The 23842-nt window shown below is 38.8% G+C and overlaps 1 protein-coding gene across 1 annotated transcript; it reads left to right on the top strand.

The window, feature by feature from the left end:
• Positions 1-1353: 1353 nt before the first annotated feature.
• On the top strand, positions 1354-23627 carry LOC107582533 (uncharacterized). Its single transcript, XM_016268427.1, has 6 exons — positions 1354-1784; positions 8850-9361; positions 13373-14108; positions 16558-19491; positions 20540-20660; positions 21439-23627. Exons 1-6 carry the CDS (start codon positions 1408-1410, stop codon positions 21694-21696), a joined length of 4938 nt encoding a protein of 1645 aa, XP_016123913.1. The 5' UTR covers positions 1354-1407; the 3' UTR covers positions 21697-23627.
• The last annotated feature ends 215 nt before the right edge of the window (positions 23628-23842 follow it).

A 23842-nucleotide genomic window follows, 5' to 3' on the forward strand; every position in this document is an offset into this window, starting at 1 on the left:
TCACGCTTGTAAGATAGGAAGAGAGTAGTGTTAGAAACAATGTTTCAAGAGTCCTGCAGAGTGACAGTCTGTGGTATGATACAATACACTCCATCTAAAACTACCTTAAAGTTTTTGAATCAGAATTGATTAAATGAAACTTAAAAAAAAAAAAAAAAAGTATTGCCCTTATACCTATATGTAAAGTTTAATCTAAAATCTCAGTTGTGCCAAACCTATAAAAAAAGTTTTCAAGTGTCAATTACCTATAGTTATAGCTAGCTAAGCATTAACGCTCTCATTTTGGCTCAAGCTGTAGCCTCCTATTTACCATGCCATGGGTAGTTGAATATTTTCCATCTTTCCAGCTAGATATATCTGAGGGAGAGAAAGAAGTATGAAATTTTAAAGTGAAATTTGAGAAAAAACGATAGTCCAGCGATTGGAAATTCTGATGACTGGGTACATGATGGGCTAAAAGCCCTTGGATTTGTTGATAAATGCGCAAAATAATGTGGATTTGTTGTGAGAAATGTACAAAGTGGATTTATATTACAGATTTATTTATAAATTATGCACACCATTCATGAATTGTACATACATTGGCATTAAATACATATAACGAAACTATTGTTATTAACCAGGAAGAGACCAAGTTGAGCCTTTAACATTTCTTTCTATTAACATTCAGTGCTTTACCTTCTTAACATAATTTAACATCAGACGTAACACCGTTTTCAACATGACAAACACCTTTTCCTTAAAAACGAGTAAAGGCTTTTGACCAATTTGCACCCTAATGCACCTCATTCATGAATTTTGGCCCACATTGAAAACTATTAAAAATTCATGAATTTTTAATGGTTTTCAATGTGGACCAAAATTGACAAGTTTGTGAAGTGTCTGAGGACAACACGAGGGTTAAACCCTGCCGTGTACCAGCAGCTTCCCCGTTTAAAGTCCGCGCATCACCTTATCTGCAAAATTATGTAATCGTAAGGCAGTATTCGGATTGTCACGCGCGGTAGCTCGACCACGGTGCAAGTTTAGCATTCATCATAAGCGGTCCAACAACGAGCGACTGTTTATTTAATAGGAGGCTGCCTAGTGGAGCTGTTTTTCTCGAATGCACACGAAAGAGCGCGTATTTTAGAGCAACACGAATGCAGTATGCTGTAGTCCGGGTACCGCTTCGAGTCACTTCCTTGTCCTGCGGAGAGGAGAAAGCAGTGACGTCGGTGGACCGGTCTGCAAGGCGGCTGTACCGCCGCAGAGAGAAACGACCCACGCCGGCGCGCGAACACAGACGTCTCGCGCGTGCCGAAATGTTTTGCCGTGGACCACGACGATAGGCTGGCGGTTACTAGGCGACGCTGGACCGGGAGAACAGCCGTTACCAGCTGCCCCACTGTCGGTGCACCGGTGACCATGTCCTTGGTGAAGAGTGATGAGGAGCAGCGATGGGTGCCGACGCACGTGCAGGTAACTGTGCTACGGGCCCGAGGGCTGCGCGCGAAGGGTAAACACGGCACCAGCGACGTTTACACCATCATCCAGCTGGGCAAAGAGAAATACTCCACCTGCGTGATGGAGAAGACCACGGACCCGGAATGGGGCGAGGAGTGCTCTTTCGAGCTGCAGCCGGGGGTCCTGGAGGAGGGAGGGCGAGACGCGTACCCACCCGGTGCTGGCGACCTGACCCTCACCGTGATGCACCGAGCTCTCATAGGACTGGATGTGTTTCTGGGCCAGGCTGTCATACCTCTAGATGAAGCATTTCAGAAACGGAAATACATGAAAAATGAGTGAGTTTGCTGTTTTGTTATTGTTGTTGTTATTATTATTATTATTAGTGTCAGCCTAAAGAAGAAGGTGTGCTTCTTTTACTCTGGATATAGGAATGAGAATTAATATTGTGTCATTAGCACAGTCGGATGTGTCTTACTCCGTGCTGGAATCTCTCCTCTGCAGTCACGCCCTCTTAAATGGGCCTGGACGACAGGGGAAAGTGGGATTTTTCTTGAGTGTTTTTCCCGTATCTGTTCCTTAGGCCTCTCAGTGGTACACATCTTTCTCATCAAACACTCCTGAGCTCATTAGTAGAGGTTCCAAAATGTGTAGTGCTGGGGGGCCTCCTTTATCTGTGATGGTCTACATTTTTCACATCTGTGATTTAGGTAGCGGAAGTTGCAGACAAAGTGTGGAATATGTAATTGTTTATGCGATACTCGTCAAATCGAAAAGAGCCAGTGGAAATACTAATACATTCACTAAGGTACAAGCAGGAAAATGAAGGCTTGGATCATGTTGCTTTCTCTTTAAATGTAATTGTCTTTGTGCTTCACCAACACAGTCTCTTTGCAGTTCACACATATTTCACATTAACATTTTGGCTAATTTGTATGAATTCGTACCATCTCATTCATATGTTTTTTGTACAGTCTGCCACAGTGACGGTTATGTTTAGGAGGGGATCTTCATGCTATCTTTTTTTTCAAAAAATTGCATGTTTTTGCATACAAAATGTTTTCTTGTGAGATGAGGTTGACTTCATAGGTCCACCAATTAAGATCCATTACAAAATAAAGCATATACAAATAGGGAGCTCAAAGAACCTCTTCTTTAGGTTATACTAGAATCTTATTAACTCAAAGATGGTTAAGATAAAACTTTAATAATAAAATGAAAGCATCGCACTGTTTAATTGTGTTACCACTCCACCAACAATAGTTGGGCAGTTGGCATGATTTGACTGCAGTGTCACTGCATTGTGATGTGTGACTCTATGAAGCATCACAATCCATTTGAAAAAGCATTTTTATACTTAAAGTAATTTCTTAAATTGCAGGCCCATTTAAATAAATTATTAAAGGAAAAAAGGGCTTTAAAAATGGCCTAAATAAATGGTGACCAGAGAACCTATAGACATATACAAAATTTTGGTTTTGAATAAAACTGTAATGTCCATGTTATTTATCATCTACCTAAACAGGTTTGCTGTCATATCTGTTGGCCGTTCATATTAAGATATTGTTCTCCAGAAGTAGCCAATAGTTTTTGAGTGACACCAGAAGCAGCTGTGGTGCTAGATAACAGATATCAGAAGCTCAGAATAGCTCAAGATGGGCGTTTGATCAGACCAGTGGAGTACGACTTCTTAATTTCTCGTTCGTCCTGGGGCAAAAGAAAACATATTTTTATCGGTTTCATTGTAGCATGCAAAGGAAAGTGTTTCTAGATGTATTTTAGTAGAGTGTTTGTGCATACATTTATGTCTCTAACTCTGAGGAAATACGTTTTCCTGAGTTGTGGGTGTGAGAGATTCTATATCTAGACTCTAACACTACAGCTGTGAGAGGTTTATTCTCTGTATACGCCCCACTTCCTGTAACAGGCAAGCAAATAAGAAATCATTTATTTGTGTTATATAGAGGCTCTTCAGTGCTGCTCTCTAGCTCTTCTGGTATCACTTCTGTAGAGATGGAACCGGAATTGATGTGTGTAACTTATGTGAAGAAGTTCCTTTTTTATGAGACAAGTGAGACTGACAGGGTCAAGAGTTGGTAATGTGACACAGTTACAATTATTTTGCAACCGTACACTGCAGTGAAAGGCCTAATCCAGCCAATTAGAGGCGTGCACTACACACAGGCAGTAAATGGTAGCCTAAATGAGACTCTGTAACTCAACTCAACTGGTACTATCAAATTTTACGATAAATCGCTATAAATAAATTAAACCGCTCACCCTTCTTTTATATTTCCTCTTTGTGTACACTAGTAATCCATTGCACCATCTGTTCACCCAAAAATACAAATGTGCTGGAAATTTTGAAGATATTATAGATGAATTTGTTTCATCGTCAGAACAGATTTGGAGCAATTTATAATTTGTTAATTACAAACACACAGCTTTTTGCTTCACAAGCTGCTAATTGATGGACTGGACTCTTGTGGATTACTTGTGATTATTATGATGTTTTTATCAGCTGTTTGGGCCTTCATTCTGACGGCACCCATTCTGACGTCTCCTAGTTAACCACTCGAAGTGATGTAATGCTACATTTGTGTGTGTTCCAAATCAGCAAATTTAAATTTTTGAGTGAACTATGCCTTTAAGGCAGAACATATAGCTAGTAGGCCATATGCTCTCTGTAAAATAATGTTTATTTGCATAATATGATGTTTACCCTAAATGATCCAATAGCTTCCTTCAAATACGTAAGCAGAAGTTGAAGTGCTGTGAATTTCAGTTTATCCTTGATTTTAACTTATACCATTAGTTAGTCTTAAAAATGACTACATAATCATGAATAACATATGTAATTTTTATATGAAAATAACAGTAACTTGAGATGAATAAGGATAAATAAGTAAATACTGACACACACGCACAAGTAAAAAAACAAAAATGGCATTTATTTATTATTATTGATTTTACTGACATGCTCACAGAGGCGAGTTGTGTAGGTTGGGCTCATGTTGAATTACTGCTAACAAAGTAAAATGTAATCAAGAGTAAATGTTCACATTATGATATATGTCTAAAGACTGAAGTCAGGTAAATGAGCTTATTGATGCAGCTGTTTTATTCCAACCATTACTTCTGGTCAGAGACTTCTGTAAATATTTAGTTTATATAAAGAGCTATGTTTAATGGTGCAACACAAAAATATTTAGTAGTGCGTAAGTTGTAACCTTGTAAGTTGCCCCTTTATATCAAAACTATAGGCTATAACTTGTAAAGCTGGTCCCTGATGCACAGATTCTGAAGTTTGTGTGTAAATACAAGAGAAAAAAAAAATAATGAAGATTTGAAGATTATTCATTCTTTTTATTAATTACAATCCCCATTTGACACAAACCCAAAGTTATACATGGAAAAGCACTTTAGCCTGGCCCAAAACTGATCGTTTCTCTGGGTCCCATCAGTCTCAGGTAGTCCCTCATATACCAAGTGCTCTGAGGGTTTGATATTTGCTGAATGTGTTGCTCACTTCTTGGTACCTGGTGATTTCCAGATTGCGTGTTGGTATATCCCCTTGTTTGTGTAGGTGGGGTGAATCGGGTAGACAGATGAATCATGTAGTTAGTGTGTGGGTTGGCAAATTACCATTGTAAGACATAATGATTAGATCACTCTTGACTCTGCACTTCATGATTATAGCATTTAGTCAGATCATGGGAAACTGTCAGATTTTTCTATACTGACACGAAATGTGTGTTTCCATCTATTTACAGAATTTTTTCGAAAGGACCACACTGTGTAAGTGCCTGTTCTGCTGGATGCTGAGCAATACAGCCCACATCTAACCACACTGGGCAGGAGTCTGCTGCTCACCTCACATAGAAGTGAAATGATTGTAGTGCTGAATCTGGGTTATTTAGATTGATACTGGAACTAGTGGGTGTTTTGTGCTCATTGGTTTGGTGTGGTGATTATAAAAGATGCTACAAAGAAAACAAACAGTGAAAGTGAAAATGACTCATTTGACTTGCTGCTGACTAATTGCTTTTGAATCTTAAGCTCTTCAAAGACACAGAAAGTCACATTTTGCACATTACGTTTTTCACCCACACAACTCTGAGTAAATTTAGGCAAAATATTCAGTTACTAATTTCTAGTTTACTAGGTTTATGTTGCTTTTCTGTTTCTTAGTGGACTAGGCATTGCTTGAGCACACCATTGTACATAATACATACTGCTACAATACATGTGATTACCTCTTGTAACTAAGTGTTACTTAAAGAGATAAGAGGTTTTATTTAGTTGTTTAGAAACATCATGTAACATTAATCTAAGACACTTAACCCTGTAAATTCTGACATAAAATAATAGTCATGAAACTAAAGTTATTTGAAATTTCAGTTTATTGAACATTTTAAACAATTATTTTAAGATTTTTTTTTTGTATCATATTTGATGCATCAGACTTTTATCAGACTATATACTATGATTTAATGAGAATATGGGGCTTAAGGAGGAAAAACACCTGAGTTTTATTTAGCAGCTGAAACTGGGCAAAAATAAGCAATGCTGTGCAGTTGCTGATATTTACAACCAAAAAGTAAGATGAAATTCTGATAAATTTAATGTAACTCAAGGAGGTCTTTAATACAACATAACAGATTACTTACAAATGCATAAAAATATTAGTTGTCACTATGTGTCTCCCAAATGTATTTCTTAATACAATAATATTTAAATGCTTATTTTTATCAAGTTTTATTGTGGGAGACAAAACATAATGCAGTATTTGATACCCACATTTTAACATGATTAAAAAAAATTATATGGAAATGGAAAATCAAATTACTTCAGTCCAGTAAGCGCTTATCTTGAAATATAAAAGTTTTCCATGTTTACTTTATTAAGACAATTAAAGATTTAACAGCAAAAAGACACATGTACCACAACCTGAAGGTGAACGTTTTCAAAATTACATTAAAAAGCCTTTTACATGCTAAACGTATAAACTATTAGATGATAGAAGGTATGTAGTAAATTGTCTACAACAGTTTGTTCTTCAAAGTTTTGATCATGCCGATCATTTAGGCCTTCTTGCACCTTGAGAGTGTCCTGTTGGCATATTTTGAGTGTGGGTATAATAGTATTCATCACTTGCGAATAAATTGGTCAATGGAACTATGCATGAATTTAAGAAAATTACAGAGAAATATATGACTTTTAAAGACTGTAAAGTGAAATGACATCAACAGTGATTAGGCATTCAAAAGATGAGAAGTGAAGGTACTTAATTATGCTTGCACATCTATAATTGTCAAGGGTGTTCATTTTTGGATGAAGTGACTTTGCGCTGTGTTTAGGGCTGTAGATGTACAACCTGGAAGGAGAATGTTTGATTTGCTGTGAGAGATTGTGATGATGCTGATGATCTTTGATACTTTGCCATGAAGATCACAAGGCTGATATATTTTTCTGTTTGTGTATGTGTGAATATGTGTGTTTCCCAGATGCACGGATGGCTTTTTAATCTGATTTGGAACATAAACTACCCCCATTTCAACCCATAGTCCAAGTAAAACTGAAGTGATACCTGTTCACCAAACCTATAGTTTTGTCTGCATATTAAACTTGAACAGGAGGAACTATTTTAATGTTAAAAATTCATGTATCACCTTTACTAATTGCAATGTGAAACAACATATCCCAGTGTCTCATCAATGTGATGCTGCCATAGCAACAACACTGGAATAATGCCAAATGTGTTTATTAGTAAATGTGAATAATTAATAGACATTCCTGTGTGGGTGGATCTGCCTATCTGTTCATCTGTTAATTGGTTAATTGTTTTCTTTTAATGTGTTGTCAAAGAGCTGTTTAAACAGCCAAGTTTCTAACGATAAGAAAATTGCATTATTAGTGCGTGTATGTGTGTGCCTTGCTGTCGTGTGAAGTGTCTAGAAAAGCAATAATGCTGATGGAGGAAAGCTGACCTTCTTGTCTTCCAGCTCTGCCTTTGTCAGCATGTGTGAGTTTGTGTGTTTACATGAAGCAGAAAAAAATTGAGTATCAGGAAATCCTCCATTTAATTTAGCAGGAAGCCCATTTGCATTGTGATCTAAGTTCAAACATAAAGTTTGTGTATTTGTGTTTGAAAATGAGAAGTGTATGTGTGAGTGTGAATGTAGAGGAGAGGGCACTATCCTTCAGCCTTCACCAACTGCTAGAAATATAAAGGTTCACTCACAATTCCACCAATCCAAAAGACAGATACATTTTTGGTGTAATGTATAAAAAAAATGCACATATTTTTGTAATAACTGAAAAATGGCCGGTATTAAAATTCTGTGCATTTTGTCTAAAATAAAACACCTTAAGAAATCTAAATCATTCATTTTAAATGGATAATTTTCCCTTGTTTCAAACATGAATATATATTTGAAGATGATATATTTTGAGTGTGTAGGCCTATGCTATTTTTTCCATGTAGTCCAGTCCAGTGTTGTTTGTTAGGTTTGAGCATTTTGAGATTTTGAAGATTTCATTTTATATTAGATTATTTTAGCTTAGATTATTTATGTTTTTAAAGATTAACTTTGTGACCATTAGATGATGGCAAAGGTAATCTAAATGTTAAAAATAGAGGAAATAAGCATTCAAAATTAAATATCCAATATCGTAAATCTGCATTTCTTGTGCATTGCTAAAAAATTAATCATAAAATAGAGCCAAGGTTAATATAATTTTGGTGTAGATACCCTGAGGCTCTCCTTTGAACCAAACCTTACAATGTTTTTTGCGGATTCTTTCCAGGATTTGTACTTTAATCTAGATACGTGTCTTCCTAAGTTTAGCTTTGGTTTCAAGTGGAAATATATTAAAAACATTAACATTTACTGTATAAAGAATTGCTAATTTCTGAATATAGAAAAAGGAAAGGTTTTACTATGTACAAATTAAATAAAAATACAGCAAAAAAGATATGCAAGGTCGGCATTCATAGATGAAATGACATCTAGCTTAGCAGCTTAAATGTATATGCTTTTCTTGATGGCTGATACTTTGATGCATTGTGTTGATCCCCTTTATTGTATTTCTCTTGTATAAAATACTGTTTACTATAATGCAGGGGTCACCCCACACTGTCCTGGCGGGTCTGTGTCCTGCAGAGTTTAGCTCCAAGTTGCCTCAACACACCTGCCTGGAAGTTTAAAGTATTCCTAGCAAGACCTCGATTAGCAGGTTCAGGTGTGTTTGATTAGGGTTGGAGCTAAACTATGCAGGACACCAGCCCTCCAGGACCAAGTTTGCTGACCCCTGCTTTAAACAGTTAGATGATGTAGTTCCGCTTACATTAATTTGTGCATCCCTTTAACACAGTTTTCTTAACTCATTATTGTTCATAGGTGGTACCGGCTGCATTCTAAAACTGGCAAAAAGGAGAAAGAACGAGGGGAGCTTCAGTTGACCGTACAGTTCACTCGGCACAACCTGACAGCCAGCATGTATGACCTTTCCATGAAAGACAAACCTCGTTCTGCTTTCGATAAGCTCAGAGAACGCATAAGAGCTAAGAAGCGCTCTAGCGAAGAAGATTCCTCTTCCGCCATCGTCCCTGGTGAATACGGAGCACTGGCACGCATGCGGGGGCGGCTGCCGAGTGATGGGGGCGGCGAGGAAGACTACGAGGATGATGAAGGCGGGGAGACCCGCAGGAGTAAGATGAGAAGTTTTTTCCTGCGTGGGAGGTTGAGGAAGTCTTCAGACACGCGTTCAAGCACGTCACTGGGCTCCGAGAGCAGCGAGTCTTCATCACGGGGCGGCAGCCTCAGCCCGACGGCAGGTATCAGCGTGGTGGTCTCAGATCTGTCCAACTCTCCGAGTAACAGCAGCAACCTGACTGCAGACAACAGTCCAGGTATGCACATCAAAATCTGGGTGTTTTTCTTTTTAAATAATATATATTTTTTAAATATATAAATATTTATATTTTTATAATATATATTCCATGATCAGTACAAGTTAAACTCAATTGATATAAAAATGAATTTCCAACTGCTTTTCTTTAAAAAAATCTATAAATAAATAATAATAGAAAAAGCTAAAATCTGGGTTACAGTGAGGTTTTTGCAATAGAAATGAATGGGGTCAATCTATAAACATTAGAATACTTTCTGTTTCAGTAGTTGAGGAACAAAACAAAACTTATGTTAACATGATTTTAGTGTGGAAAAAATTGCTCATTAACCTGTTCAGTTTTACCACTTTGCTGTCATGACAATGTAATGTTGTAAATCCTAAAACACTGAAATGACTGTAAAAATTTTGATTTTAAACATTTTCAAATAATACACATATTAAAGTGCCCATAATATGCTTATTCAAGTTGATAATTTTATTTCTGGAGTCTGCTAGAACATATTTACATAATTTAAAGTTCAAGAAACAAATTAAAAACAAATTTAGACTGATCCCTCATTTTCTTCAAAAAAAAAAAGTCTCAAGTGCTGCTGACTGAGCTTAAAGGGGTGGTTGATTGCGATTTCACTTTTTTAGCGTTATTTAGTGTGTAATGTTTTTTAAAAAATGCTGTTTGAGCATAAACAAATATCTGCAAAGTTGCGATGCTGAAAGTTCAATGCAAACAGAGATATCGTCTTTTAAAATGATGGCAGTTTAATGCCTACAAAAACGGCTCGTAGGAACTATAACGAGTTACTTCCCGGGTTTGTGACATCACAAACCCTGATAAACCCCGCCCCCAGGAACATGCAAGAAAGGGGGCGAGGCCATGTTGTGCTGCTTTAGAGAAGAAGAAGAGTTGTTACCATGCCGTCAAAACTAGGGGTGCACGAAAAACTCTATTCGTATATGAATCATGATTCTGTCTTCTTACGATTCTAATGGATTCACAAGTTTCAAAATCAATGTTCTAAAGCAGCGGTTCTTAATCCTGTTCCTCACGTCCCCCTGCTCTGCACATGCTCTGCTCTCTCTCTCTCTCTCTCTCTCTCACCTGATCATCAGCTCCAATAAACTGTGTTCCAATTATACACTTTGTGTATAGATAGACAGATATTTTTCACATAGCTATGAGAAGCGTTAAACATGGACACGCATGCGGTTGCCGTGTTGTATTAAAGCTTTAATCAGGATAAAACCGTATATTAAAAGCTAACCGAAGCAGTAGCATTTACAAATAACAGCGTATCTAAAAGTATGAGACAACAATAAACAATAAACATACCATTAAAGGGGCCATATGACGTTGCTAAAAAGAACATTATTTTGTGTATTTGGTGTAATGAAATGTGTTTATGCAGTTTAAGGTTAAAAAAACACATTATTTTCCACATACTGTACACTATTGTTTCTCCTCTATGCCCCGCCTTTCTGAAACACGTTGATTTTTACAAAGCTCATCGTTCTGAAAAGTGAGGTGTGCTCTGATTGGCCAGCTATCCAGTGCGTTGTGATTGGCTGAATACCTCAAGCGTGGGACGGAAATGTTACGTCCCTTACCATATTGTGATGCCGTGTCCCGGTGTGACGAGACAATTACATTACAAACGAGGCATTTGTAGCATCCAGTGGGGACATAATTACTGATTATAATGACTTATACTGTCTTTTTATGCGTTGCGTTGAGTATCGAGCCGCGTAAACATAAAACCATGTCTGCATTTGTGATTGGAGAAACGACAAACAACAAGCGCTACTCTACACTGCTCAAAACTCGCGTTTGAATCGTCAGTGGCAAATCCTTTAAATATGAGAACGTACTTACAGGCTGTGAGTCAGCATTATTTGTCCGAACACTGGCATTGTATGCTACTCTCCCAGGAAACAGTCCTCGTCCTCCGTAAAATGCGTTGCACACATCTGAATATTTGGGTTGAACTGTTCTGGAACAGTGTTGTAAATACAACTTAACCACTGATTTCTAATTGTGTCCTCTTTTGGAAGGCCAAACAAAGTAGTTTCGCTTTCACAACGAAACACACAGCGACTCCACGACATGGCGGCGGCATTGTGTCGAAGTCTGTTCCCCCTATGTTTCCCCTTAGTTTAGCGTTCCCGCTACACAAACAGCATACAGAACTCGTTCCACTGTTCCTGTGCACTGATACAACTCAATTTACATTTTAAATTTGATCATCATTTAAGTGATTGTTTTATATGAAAACATAATAATTATGCAAGCTAATGATGTAGTTGAATAATTTTGCAGTAAATAGGTACCACATACCTCCAAAAGCACAGAATAAAATATTATTGTATTATATATTTTATATACACACTCACACTGTACAACAGTAATTACTATTTTTGCATTATTGTAAGGGGTAGGTTTAGGGTTGGGGTAGGTGTTAATAAAACACAATCTAATAGGTAGAAAATTTTATTTATTGTTAGCTTCCGGTTTTTGCTGTATCTCTTCTAGCCACAACCTGGAAGGAACACACGCACGTGCTCTCTACACTGTTTGCGTAGCGGGAACACTAAACTAGGGGGAACAGACTTTGACACAACAGCGGCGAGTCTTAACTTTTATAAAGAATATCTCTTTGGGTTTGAGACTTTAGTCTTTGCAACTTTAAGGATCTTATCTATTCACAAACAGCTTGTAACACTCCAAAGAGAAAGGAAAACTTGAAATCGCATCATATGACCCCTTTAAGAGCCGTGTGCTTGCACAGGTTCTGCGCAATCCTCTTCATTAATATCTCATATTTGATATGACTCAAATTGATAAGCAATAACGATGTTTACAATAGTTTACAATACAACCGGATCGCATGCCGTGGTGAGGGGCTTGACATTTAGATGCGCACTGGCGGTTTAGCAATTCACAACACACTGGGCCAACTAGCCAATCTGAGCCCATCGCGTATTTCTGAAGGATGGGCTTCATAAAAACAGGAAATCGTCTGAGCATTTATTGGAGAAAGCAGTGTAGGAAAAAAGGTAAAAACGAAGTATTAAAGGAACGCACCACTTTTTTTGAAAATAGGCTCATTTTCCAACTCCCCTAGAGTTAAACAGTTGAGTTTTACCATTTTCGAATCCATTCAGCCGATCTCCGGGTCTGGTGGTAGCACTTTTAGCTGCAGCTTAGCATAGATAATTGAAAACGGTAAATTTTGTCATTAATTTACATTCTAAATCCGTAATACCTCCGTTCATCTTCGGAACACAAATTAAGATATTTTTGATGAATTCTGAGAGCTCTCTGATCCTCCCATATACAGCAATGTAATTACCACGATCAAGGTCCAGAAACGTAGCAAGGAGATCGGTAAAATAATCCATGTGACATCAGGGGTTCAACCGTAATTTTACGAAGCTACGAGAATACTTTTTGAACGCAAAGAAAACAAAAATAACGACTTTATTCAACAATTCGTCTCCTCCTCATCACCTTGGTGCCATTTTGGAGAGTATCCACTGAACACAAACAGTGTATGCTATTCTGTGTCAGGCGCATTTTTGTCATTATTTTTGTTTTCTTTGCGTACAAAATATCTTAAATTGTATTCCGAAGATGAACGGAGGTCTTACGGGTTTAGAAGGACATGAGGGTGAGTAATTAATGACAGAATTTTCATTTTTGGGTGAACTAACTCTTTAATACCTGCATGTAATTACATATGTAATAAATTTCTGTAATTACATTTATAATTACACTGTTGACCCATCTCTTACACCTTAACCCACCCTTAAACCTACCATTACCACCAAACCTGTCCCTAACCTTACCTGTATCCCGCCTCAATAGCAGCAAAAGTGTTTTGCAAGACAATATGAACAAATTATTTAATTAAGTACATTGTAGTTAAGGCCACCTAATATAAAGTGGGACTAAAGTCTGTTGTTTCTTTTATTACATCACAAGTTTAAGAAAACAACAATGCTCTTTCTCTTTCAGAACACACAGTGGCTCCCTCACCACAGGTGTCCCCTGTCAGACATGTGATGTATGACATCAGCTTACCAGTGCCTCATTCTGTGACGTCAGAGAACGACACCCCTATTCTCCTTCCTTCAGTGTGGGTGAACGGGAATCCGGTGGAAACGTCTCCTCTTACTCACCACCCACCGTCACTCGTACTACAGCAACCTCAACCAGAGTCAACCAAACCAGTAACTCAGTCAGGTCAACCACAGGCAACCACGCTGCCAGCCAAGTCCCAGAAAACCCTGTCAGCTCAGCCGAAATCCCAAGAGACACAGCTACCCAAGTCCCAGTCAAAGCCAAGGCCCGAGCCCCTGCTCCCAGCCCTGGGGGTGCTTCAGAAGGGCTCCTCTCTCTCCCTCTCCCTGCAGAACCTCTCTCGCCGTGGGGAAGACAAGCAGAGCGGCGGCCCTGTGGATGGCCGTCGCTGGTCTTTCGATAAACCCGGAGAGGAAGAAAAAGCCGCCATCGTTCAAGCATTAGAGCAAGCTGGAAGAGTTACAGATGAGGTCGAGATGGAAACAGTGATACCTGCTGGAGAGACAGAGACTCAGAGCAAGAAAAGGAGGGGCCTGTTCTCACATGGGAAAGGTGATTCGGCTAGGAAAGGACAAATCTTGAGCAAAGAGGAAGCAGAACGTGCTCAACCACTTGTAGAAGTCAAACATAAAGGATGGTTCAGCTCCAAGGACTCACACAGTAAACCCAGGTAAATTTATCTTTGCCGATTTTATGTTAGAGATGCTAAATAGAAGCATGTGTGTGTGTGTGTTTTTGTGGTTCAGTGAGAGTGAACATTGTGACATGCAGCCATAGATCTAGTTTCAGCATCTGCATTGCAGAGGGGGGTGTTGCCTGGAAACCTGAAATCTTGAGTTGTTTCCTTTAACTTTCTTTTTCTTTCTTTCTTTCTCTCTCTCTCTCTTTCACACTTGTTCTCCCTCAGTACCAAGATTTGATTTCTCCATTTTAATCGGCAAGTGCTATTTTTGCACTGCAGACAGATGGATCTGTATGTGTGTGGGAGTGTTTGTGTTCGCTATGAATGGGAGAAGTCACTCAGTTTAATTCTGTCACTGACCTAAACCAGTATAACTGCATTCTTGTTTCTGTTGTAGGTGTGTATGCTGTCCATTGTTTGGTAAATATTTTCTTTTTTCATGGGTGATGGTAGATCACACTCTGTTCTATTTTTTCAGAGCTTTGATTTGGGTTTTTGTAAAGCAGGGAAACACCTCTTCATGCTGCGTCAACTGATACGTACACACACGTGATCATAAACAGATACATGACCCTCTAGGATTTTGCAAATTCATCAAATCCCTGTGTTAATTGGGAGAGCTTGCAATTTTGTCACATCTTCAATTTTTCATCAAAAACGTAAACGTGAAGGGGGGAAAAGAAAGTGATTTTAGCTAATTAAATCTGTGAATTCCAGGCGTATCGAATTAATCTCATGTTGAAGTTTCCTGCTGATGTCTTGGAGCAAATTCCACAGTGAGCATCATTATGTTGTACTCACTCTGTAGGGCACTTGAAGTGAGATTACTCAGAAGAGAGCAGCATTACAGCTCATATCTGCACATTTGGTACATGTGCAAAGACGTCACTTACACTTTATTTTAAATCCTATTAGTCAAAAAACAAGCGAATACAATTTATGCTTCCAGTATTGCCCTTTTGTGTCTTGGATTTTGAAATTAGTACAACCTCAGACTTGAAAATTATCTATTCTAAGACCATGTTATCATAAACTGCAAAGTTCTTGGCTCTTTTTGGCAGTATTTAGTTGCTTACATTTGTTTCTAATGACCCTACAATATGCACCATATTTGCGTCTGTCAAAGACGCAAAAATACCTTTTGGAATTTGCTTCTTGATAATTTAGAGATTCAAATTAAATGCTTAGACTATGATTTATGGTAGGATTACACATCAGAACACAATAATTCGGAAAATAGCAGTGCTATTTCTGCGATGCAATCATTTGTGTCCCTCATAATCCTGATGGAAGTGAGATAAATGTGTTTACACAAATAGACCAAAGAGAATATAATCTATACTGATCGAGTTATTCACCCTTGAAATGTCCCATAACAGGCTAAATCTTTATGACTAATGACCTATTAAATGGATACAGATTAAGCCTTGACCTAACATAAAAACAGTGTTATTTTGACAATCACCATTTACAATGCCGTTTAGCTCACAACTATTGTAAATTTTTTCCCCAAGCAACTGGCTTCTAGCATGCTTTTATTATCTCTGCGACATCCAGTTCAAATTAATTCATAGAAATGTCATTGAAGTTCCAACTACTGGAACATGTCAAATACCCCAACCAATCACATGCTCTTATGTTTACTTGCTTAAAGCAAAAAGTGATTTTGTTTGTGAGCTTAACTATATGGGCATAGATGTCACGCTGTAGAAGTCTATCTTGTTTGCTCGGTCTTTCTTTTTTCTGCCTCTCACCTCTCCCTCTGATATAGTTGGGTGATTGTCATGACCTTCAAACTCAGCATTTCTTCGTTTCTCAGAGTAAAGCAGGTCTAGCCAGACACTGTGTTCGAAATATTATCTTACATCATACTGCTTGCCACATGACAAGGCACTACTGCAATGGTATTTCTCTGAACAGCAAAAGAAACAGTAGACAAAATGTATTAAACTGTAGTATATTGAGAAGTTATCATATGACCTATGTTTGCCATTGCACTCTGGGGAATCTACCTGATCCTAGTGCGCTCTGATTTTATACTGCATATTTCACATAAAAAAGCATATTATCCAGAGTATGTACGCTGCTAAATATGATAGTATAGTATTTCGACCACAACATGGCCTCTATTTAGACATTCTATTTTTTTAATTGTCTTTTTTTTTTTTGTTTGGTTTTTCTTATTTTGGTTGTTTTGGGGTTATATTATTTTATTTTATTATTATTATTATTGTTTAAAATAGCATTGTGCACATTTAGTACTCATGCAGTGCTGTGGGAGTGCTGTTTAGTCTCTCTTGTCTGAAGAATTTCACATTTTGGACGGTGAAGGTCACTGGTCATTGCTTATGGCCATCAATGTTTCTCGCCGTTATTATGGGTTTAATGGAGGCCACGGTCACTAATGGTGTGTACTTTATATACCTTCCTTTCACAGCCCGCTGGTGTCTCCTCAGTCAGACTCAAGTACCAGTACAATCTGTCCCATTGTACCCTTGACCTTTAATGACCCTTCACAGAGTATGGCTGACAAAAACTCTAATCCCTTCACTTCTCCCCTACCCCTTTTTGATGCCAATCCGTTCCTCCCACACACACAGCAGAATCCATTCATTCAGGAGCGTCATTCTGCTTTTTTAACTCCTGATGTGCCCTCTCTCTTTAGCTCAACCCACTCGCAGTCTGATGGTAATGCCACCCCAGATTTGCTAAGGACTGGAAACCAAAAAGGACCTTCCCAAATGGATATCTCATTTGATCCTTTAATTTCTCACTTCAAGGGGCCAACAGAAAAGGATAACTTTAAACATTTAGCTAAGGACAGATTGAAATCCGAGGAGGTGAATGAAACAACAAATTTGGTTACACCCCCTGCTCTCTTCATGAAAACAAATAATCAAGAGCCCTCAGGTGCATTGGGTGGTTTAATGGTGTCGGATACAAATTACCCAACTGATTTAGAACGAACTGCTTCAGCAAGTACTGTAGAGACATCTAAGAAAACTGCTGCTGACACACCTCAAGTTTCAGAAAGTGATGTTAATTATATTTGCTCTAGTTCTAACAAGCCTGATCTCACTGCTCATGGGGTGCATGTCTTCCCAGAATTTGATCTCAATTCATCTGAAATTTCCTTGCCTGAAAATTCCAGTTTAGAGTTTTCTGAACTGAATACACTTGCATGCCCTTATCCTGCACTGTCACCTCACTCCAACAATGAAGACAGTGCTGATGACACAACTCTTGAAGGCCACCCAAAGACCAAACAAAATGTCACACAGCCATCAGTATCAAAAGCAGACACTGTTGAACTTCCTCCTAGTATCTCCTTTGAGTTCTCAGAGGGGGTGTCTGTGAGTCCTGAAACATCACAGAGGCCTGAAATGCTAGAGTTTGCTAAAGATATTGAATCTGGGACAGTCCATGAAGATCATATGCCATTCTGTGGAGACAACAACTTAGGTGACATCCTGGAACAGTCAACAGTGATATCTGAATCCTTAGGTGGAGACCTAGACCACCAGTCTATTGAGCACCGTCTTTCTCCACAGTCTGACATCATTCAAAGTAATATAACACAATCCGATGAAGAATTTTGGGGATCAAATGCCCCACTCATTCAAAATGTGGCGTTAAGTGGAAAGTCCCTAGTTGAAGCCACTGAACCTTTAGTATTCCATGTTCAATCAGGACAGAGTTCCCTAGTATCAACTGCTCTGCCAGTCAAGAATGTAGAGAAAACGGATGCAGGTATGGACACCATGCTACAGATTAAATCGGGAAATGTTATCTTAGAGGGTGTCCGTAGTAAAGATATCTGTTCTGAAATTGAAGAATTTGTTCCTGAGAACCTAATTGATGACCCTTCCTTTCCAGTACTCTCAAAATCCATATCTAATGACATGCAGGAGGACAAACAAGAGAAAGTCAATGAATTGCCAACTAGTCCATTTAAGAAAGATAACCTGGTAAGTCAACTCTGCACCATCAGTGAAGAGGAAGAAGTAATGCCTTCTAATGGACCGACACTTCCTGTAGAACATCTCCATCCCACCACTGGAATTAGAACAGGGACAGAGGAGGATGCATCAGATCTAAACTCAGTGCTCTCACCTGGTAGCGTTCTTCTCCACAGCATGTACAAGAGTGCAGATTCAGACCATTATCTTACTTGTGTATCTCAACAGGATTTCCCAGTTTCCCCTAGCTTAGAGCTCACAAAGGAAGTGAAACCAAGACATGATCTTTCTGAGGAAGACAGTTCAAAATTTGAATACTTGCCAAACCATATCCCTAATGTTGTGCAACAAGATGACATATCTGCAAAAGGCATACCAGAAATGGGTTGTAAGCGAGATGAGGTCATAGCAGAAAACATTAATCCTTCTCCAGAAGCCTTACCAAAACAAGAATCTCCTCTGGATGTTCTACCAAATAATTCCCTATTGGACCTCCTGCCAGAAACGCATACCTTTTCCCCCAAATCAGCCCCCTCAATCAGTACTTCCTCTGAGAACATGATAAAGTTAGATTTTGATGAAGCAGTGCTACAGTGCAACCCCTCAGGGGACATTGTTGAGAAATCCGACTTTCCCAAAGATATGTCACCAATTGTTGTTACCTCAGAAATGATAGCAGAACTTGAGGCTCAGCTTGCACCATTAGATACAGACACATGTCTGTTAGATGAGAGTAAAATCTGCCCAAAAGATGGATCCTTTAATTTAGAACCTTTTGGAATTGTATCAGAGAACAACTTGCATTTAGTCCAGTTGACTGATTCTAATGTGTTTGTATCCAATTGTTCATCAGAACAAACCTCCAGTATCACTCAGGACCTTGTCATAACTGATTCTGACCTGAAAAACATCTTTGTACCCCGGCCAACTGAAATGCACCTTGTTAGTATTAGCAAAGGTCTGGTTGCAAACCCTGAATCTGCAGACACTCACAATGACCCGGAACCAAATCCTAAACAAACAGATAGTCTAGACGTAAAAATAGATTTTTGGACAACTCCAGCTGTTCGAAATTCTGTGACACCTGACTTATTTCCAGTGAACTGGCCCACTTTATCCCAGCCATCAGCCCCTTCACCCTTCGACCAGCCATCGCTGGCTTCAAGGCATGATCGTAGCCTTAACTTTACATCTTCTTTGTTCGACCTTTCACCTGTAGCTTCCTCAACACCACATGTAGCAGTAGACACTAATGCGCTGCCCCAGCTATTCCCCTTCCCCACAATTCCCCGTACCTCAGAGGTGCCACGTCCAGAACCTGCTGCTCTTCTTCCTACTATGCAGGCTGTGAATTCTACAGCATACAATCCTTTTCTCCAGGATAAAACACAGACATCTGATCATCAGAGCAGGTGAGGTCTCCAGCTTTGTTGTAGATGTCAAATGAGACCGAGGCTGATTCCTCAAGGTCTTGATCTTGCACTTGAACTTTTCACTGGTATAATTCCTTGGGCTCACCAGTCACTTTCATTCTGCTTTGCAGTTGTCTTCACTCAGTGATGTTTAAAGGTAAAATCTGTAATTATTGAAACTCCTAGAAATTTGTGCTGAACCAACATTTTTGGCTAGTGCTAATAACTGATTATTTATATTTAGTTTAAATGTATTGCATCGATACCATTAAAAAGCACCATTTATAGGCTGATACACATAAGACCACCAGTATATTGTCCATATATGTCCATAAATTATTTTGGTGTTGGACTACACAAGGGCTACAGCATCTCAAACTGCATCAGGTTCTGCATGCATCTACCATTGATATCTTGCCAGTATCAATAACTACAGATTTCCTGTTTTTGTATGTTTCTTGTGAAAATGGTGTTATGGGTTGGGCAAGGTGTCTTTTGGGATGTCTTATTATATGCAGCAATCAATGCGCTTCACTTTCCCGGGTTGCAGGGTGACTCTTCCCCTTCGTCCACATCTTCTCTCTTGTGTTAATTTGTTTGTGGTAGCAGCATGTCTCCTGATTTCTCCATGGACAGTCACACATAGGCTCACACTCTCTTGTGGATCCTACAGTAGAGATGGGGGAGCCTCGCTTCAATTAGCAGGTGTTAACCTAGTGAGCTGTGAGTGTGTGTTGTTGAGTACACAGGAAGCTTGCCTAAGTAAATTTAAGTTTCTATGATTTCGGGGACTTGGCTTGGTTTCTTGCATATTTTTGTCTCTGTTATCCTTAATGCATCTGGTCTAAGGGGTTATAGGATGGCAAACGAAGATAGCATTTATTGCATTCTTGAGATCTCCTTTCTCTCAAAACTAAGGACTTTTCATGAAAACGTCTTAATTGGTGTGCTGTTGTGAATAAATTCATTGACTCATTATATGAAGCTGTCACCATTGTTTATAGCACTCTTTCCCATCTAATCTTGCTGTGTCCATTATGTCTTTTAGTCCACACCCAGTGAAGCCATTGACACCTCCTGATGAGAAAAGGTCAGAGGGTCGCTCAGTACTAGAGAAGCTTAAATCCACCATCCACTCAGGACGAACAGGCCAGGATGCTGACAAGAAGGTATTGCATGAGTATAAAGCAGTCTGCTTTGTAGATAATAAATTTGCTATTTGAGTAACCAGATCGCATTTAATTCATTGACACTGATGAACCTGAAATCATTTAGTCAGCTTTCACTTGTCATGCACTTGATCTCCTTATTGGCTTCTAAATACAGTGCAATTACAACCTTTTCCGACTCTGATCATTATTTAAGTTAAAGCAATATTACTGCTCTATTTATCTCAAAAGTATTAGATATAATTTTGCCACATTCACACTACAGTTCAAAAGTTTGAGGTTGGCTTTTAATAAAAAATACAGTATATATATTTGAAAAATGTCTCTTACGCTCGCCAAAGCTGCATTTATATAAAAAAAGCAAAAAGAGTAATAATGTGAAATATTATTACACATTTTTAAATGTAATTTATTACTGCGATGCGAAGCTGAATTTTCAGCATCATTACTCCAGCCTTCAGTGTCACATGATCCTTCAGAAATCATTCTAATATGATGATTTGGTGCATTTCTTATTACTGTTGGAATGAAAATTTGACTGATGAACATTTTTAGTAAATGAATTTACTAAAATGACCATGTTTAAATATAAATCAAATTAAACTAGCATCTACTGTTTCAGTAGCACTAGCACTGCTTCTAATAATTCTTTCATTAACATGATCACAAATCAAACATAATCCAGAAGGGTTTTTTTTTTGTTTGTTTTTTTTTGTTTTTTTGTCAACTCCAGAATATTTTTGTGAAGTAAATCTTTTTTTTGTCTTTCTCGTTTTAGCAGCTAGTGGAGGGAGGAGGCACGTACTATCACCTGAACCACAGCGAGCTGGTGAATTTGCTGATCCAGCGGGATACTGAGCTCAGGCAGGAGCGGGAGGAGTACGAGAGGCGAGGGGCGCTGCTGGAGAAGCGCGAGACGGAGCTAAAGAAGATGAAGGTCCTGATCAGAGATCTAGAGGATTACATCGACACGCTTCTTGTACGCATCATGGAGCAGACCCCCACGCTGCTGCAGGTCCGCTCTATGATGAAATGATACAACAAACGCCTCCACTATCCCTCCACGAATCCTGGGTGGACGTCACAACCCTGCACTGCTACAGCAACCATATAAATATAGAGAGCTATGGGCATGGAGGAGAGGGTATAGATTTGATGTTCTTAACTGTGTCCAGAAATACCTGGGTCTATGCTGGGGTCCGTATGGACTGCAGGTTGCATTTGATGGTTAAAGGTCGGCACTCTGCTGCTAAACTTCAAAGCTGGTAGGATCCATTTTGACATGTGTCAGCTAATATTCACTCACTAGACATGTCACTAAGACACATGCCAGTCCAGCTATGTACCAAAACCACCTGTCAATCGAAAGGAAGGCATGACTGTGACATGCCAGTCTTCTAGTGCTCGTGTGAATGGTTTTTAATGCACGAAGAAAAACATCGATTTATCTTTTGTTTCTTCTATCACGTTTTTCTAACATGTAGCCCTCAGCTGCTTGAACCGAGAACAAAAGTTTGGGGTGTTTGAGATCACTTGAAAGTGTGCGAGAGGGAGCGTGAGACGTAGAAAGCAGGAAAGAGAGCAGAATCAGCCAGTTTCGAATCTGCTTGTGCCTCCCTACATGTCTTCCGCACTTTACTTAAGAGCTTAAGGGCTCACACCAACTGACCTTCTCGCTTCGGTTTGTAGATCAGTGTCCTTCCTCTCCCTTCCTTTGCTTGAGCCAATGCACGTACATCGCTGCCAGTGCTTTCAGGTGTAATGAATGAGATATATACTGTATTCATTGCATATATGCCACTCTGACAAAATGCCAAATGCTGCCTTATCATACAGTATTTTCTCCATTCTGTTCTCGCTGAACTCGTCACTTTTAATTAGATTGCACATTATATTACAAAACTAATGGCGCAGGAGTGTTTCAAGTTAAACTTTCCCAAGACTGTTAGGTATCGAGATGAACAAATGGATCTGAAGAGAGAACGAAAGCCATGAAAACAGCAAATGCCAGAAATGATTTGCTCTAAATTAACGTTACAGTATTCTAAATACCGCAACGGCTCTGTTAATGTTACTGTAATGTAATTCTGGTGTTTCTATGGTGTCGCCACTATCAGTGTTGCCACAGTCTGTGTACAATGTAGCACTATATGTAGATGTGTGATAGAGGCATAGGCCGCAGCACTTTTAAACCTCACACTTAGGCATTTACAACCGTTCTTTCTCAACAGCTTAGGAAGTGCACATAGTCAAATGCACACGTTCACTGCACAAACGAATCATCCTCTAAAAACAGGATATTCATGGTGTTTCAGTGCTAGTCCCTAAAGCTCAAGATCTATCAATAACATATTTCTGAGTAGAAGCACTTAAGGACTCGTGTGCTCGGACTGTTGAAGGTGGATTAATGAATGTTCATTTATTAAGGCTTAATGTAAAAGTTTACAATTTTTCAAAAATGTGTTACATTTTAATCATACAAATATCTATTTGTTTTTTTGCTTTGTGGTCAGGTCTTTTGTCATCTTTTCTTTTGGGTGGTCTGAAGGTCTGTACAATCAGTTCATTTATTTTCTCATTTCCTTTAAATGCTGTTTGTGTACACTGATTCGTGATTATTAAGGTCAGTAGTAACAGAAAGCAATAGATGTGAAGGCCAGGCTTTTGCAGAAATTAAGAGATTCATACTTTTTTAGGTCTAAACAGATGGAATGTAATATGAAATATGTGCTTAGGTTGGCACTGTGTTGAACAGCAGTTTATATAAATATTCACCAACACACACACACACAGCCTGCAGCCTAGTAAGAAGGTGTGTTCAAGTGCCCTTGGCTGAATGTTATCATGAGATGTCATGAGATGTGTGTGTAGAAGAAGATTTGTATGCTTTTAATGGTGAAGATGATAATCAAAGCTACATTTTATGTAGTACAAACTCTGGAACTTGCAAATAAATACTTTTGTTTACTATACTACATTTCATTTTATTTTTTAGAAGTCTGGAATGTCTTTTTTTTTTCTTTTAAGGTAATTTAAAACCTAGATATTTTTTTAAAGAATTGCAAAGGGTTTATTTTAAAGTTGTAGAAATGCATCGGTAAGCGGCTTGATGCCCGAATCCTCATTCTTAAGACTATAGGCTCAACTCTTCCTCCTTTGGTGTAAATTTCAGTGGATTCCTG

This window comes from Sinocyclocheilus grahami, unplaced genomic scaffold (assembly GCF_001515645.1).
Source record: "Sinocyclocheilus grahami isolate Dianchi unplaced genomic scaffold, SAMN03320097.WGS_v1.1 scaffold45.1, whole genome shotgun sequence".
NCBI classification, from domain to species: Eukaryota; Metazoa; Chordata; class Actinopteri; order Cypriniformes; family Cyprinidae; genus Sinocyclocheilus; species Sinocyclocheilus grahami.

Coding starts and splice junctions, on each gene's coding strand:
- LOC107582533 (XM_016268427.1), top strand. CDS start 1,408: ATGTCCTTGGTGAAGAGTGATGAGGAGCAGCGATGGGTGCCGACGCAC. Junction 1,785..8,849: donor CGGAAATACATGAAAAATGA/GTGAGTTTGCTG, acceptor TATTGTTCATAG/GTGGTACCGGCTGCATTCTA. Junction 19,492..20,539: donor ACATCTGATCATCAGAGCAG/GTGAGGTCTCCA, acceptor TATGTCTTTTAG/TCCACACCCAGTGAAGCCAT.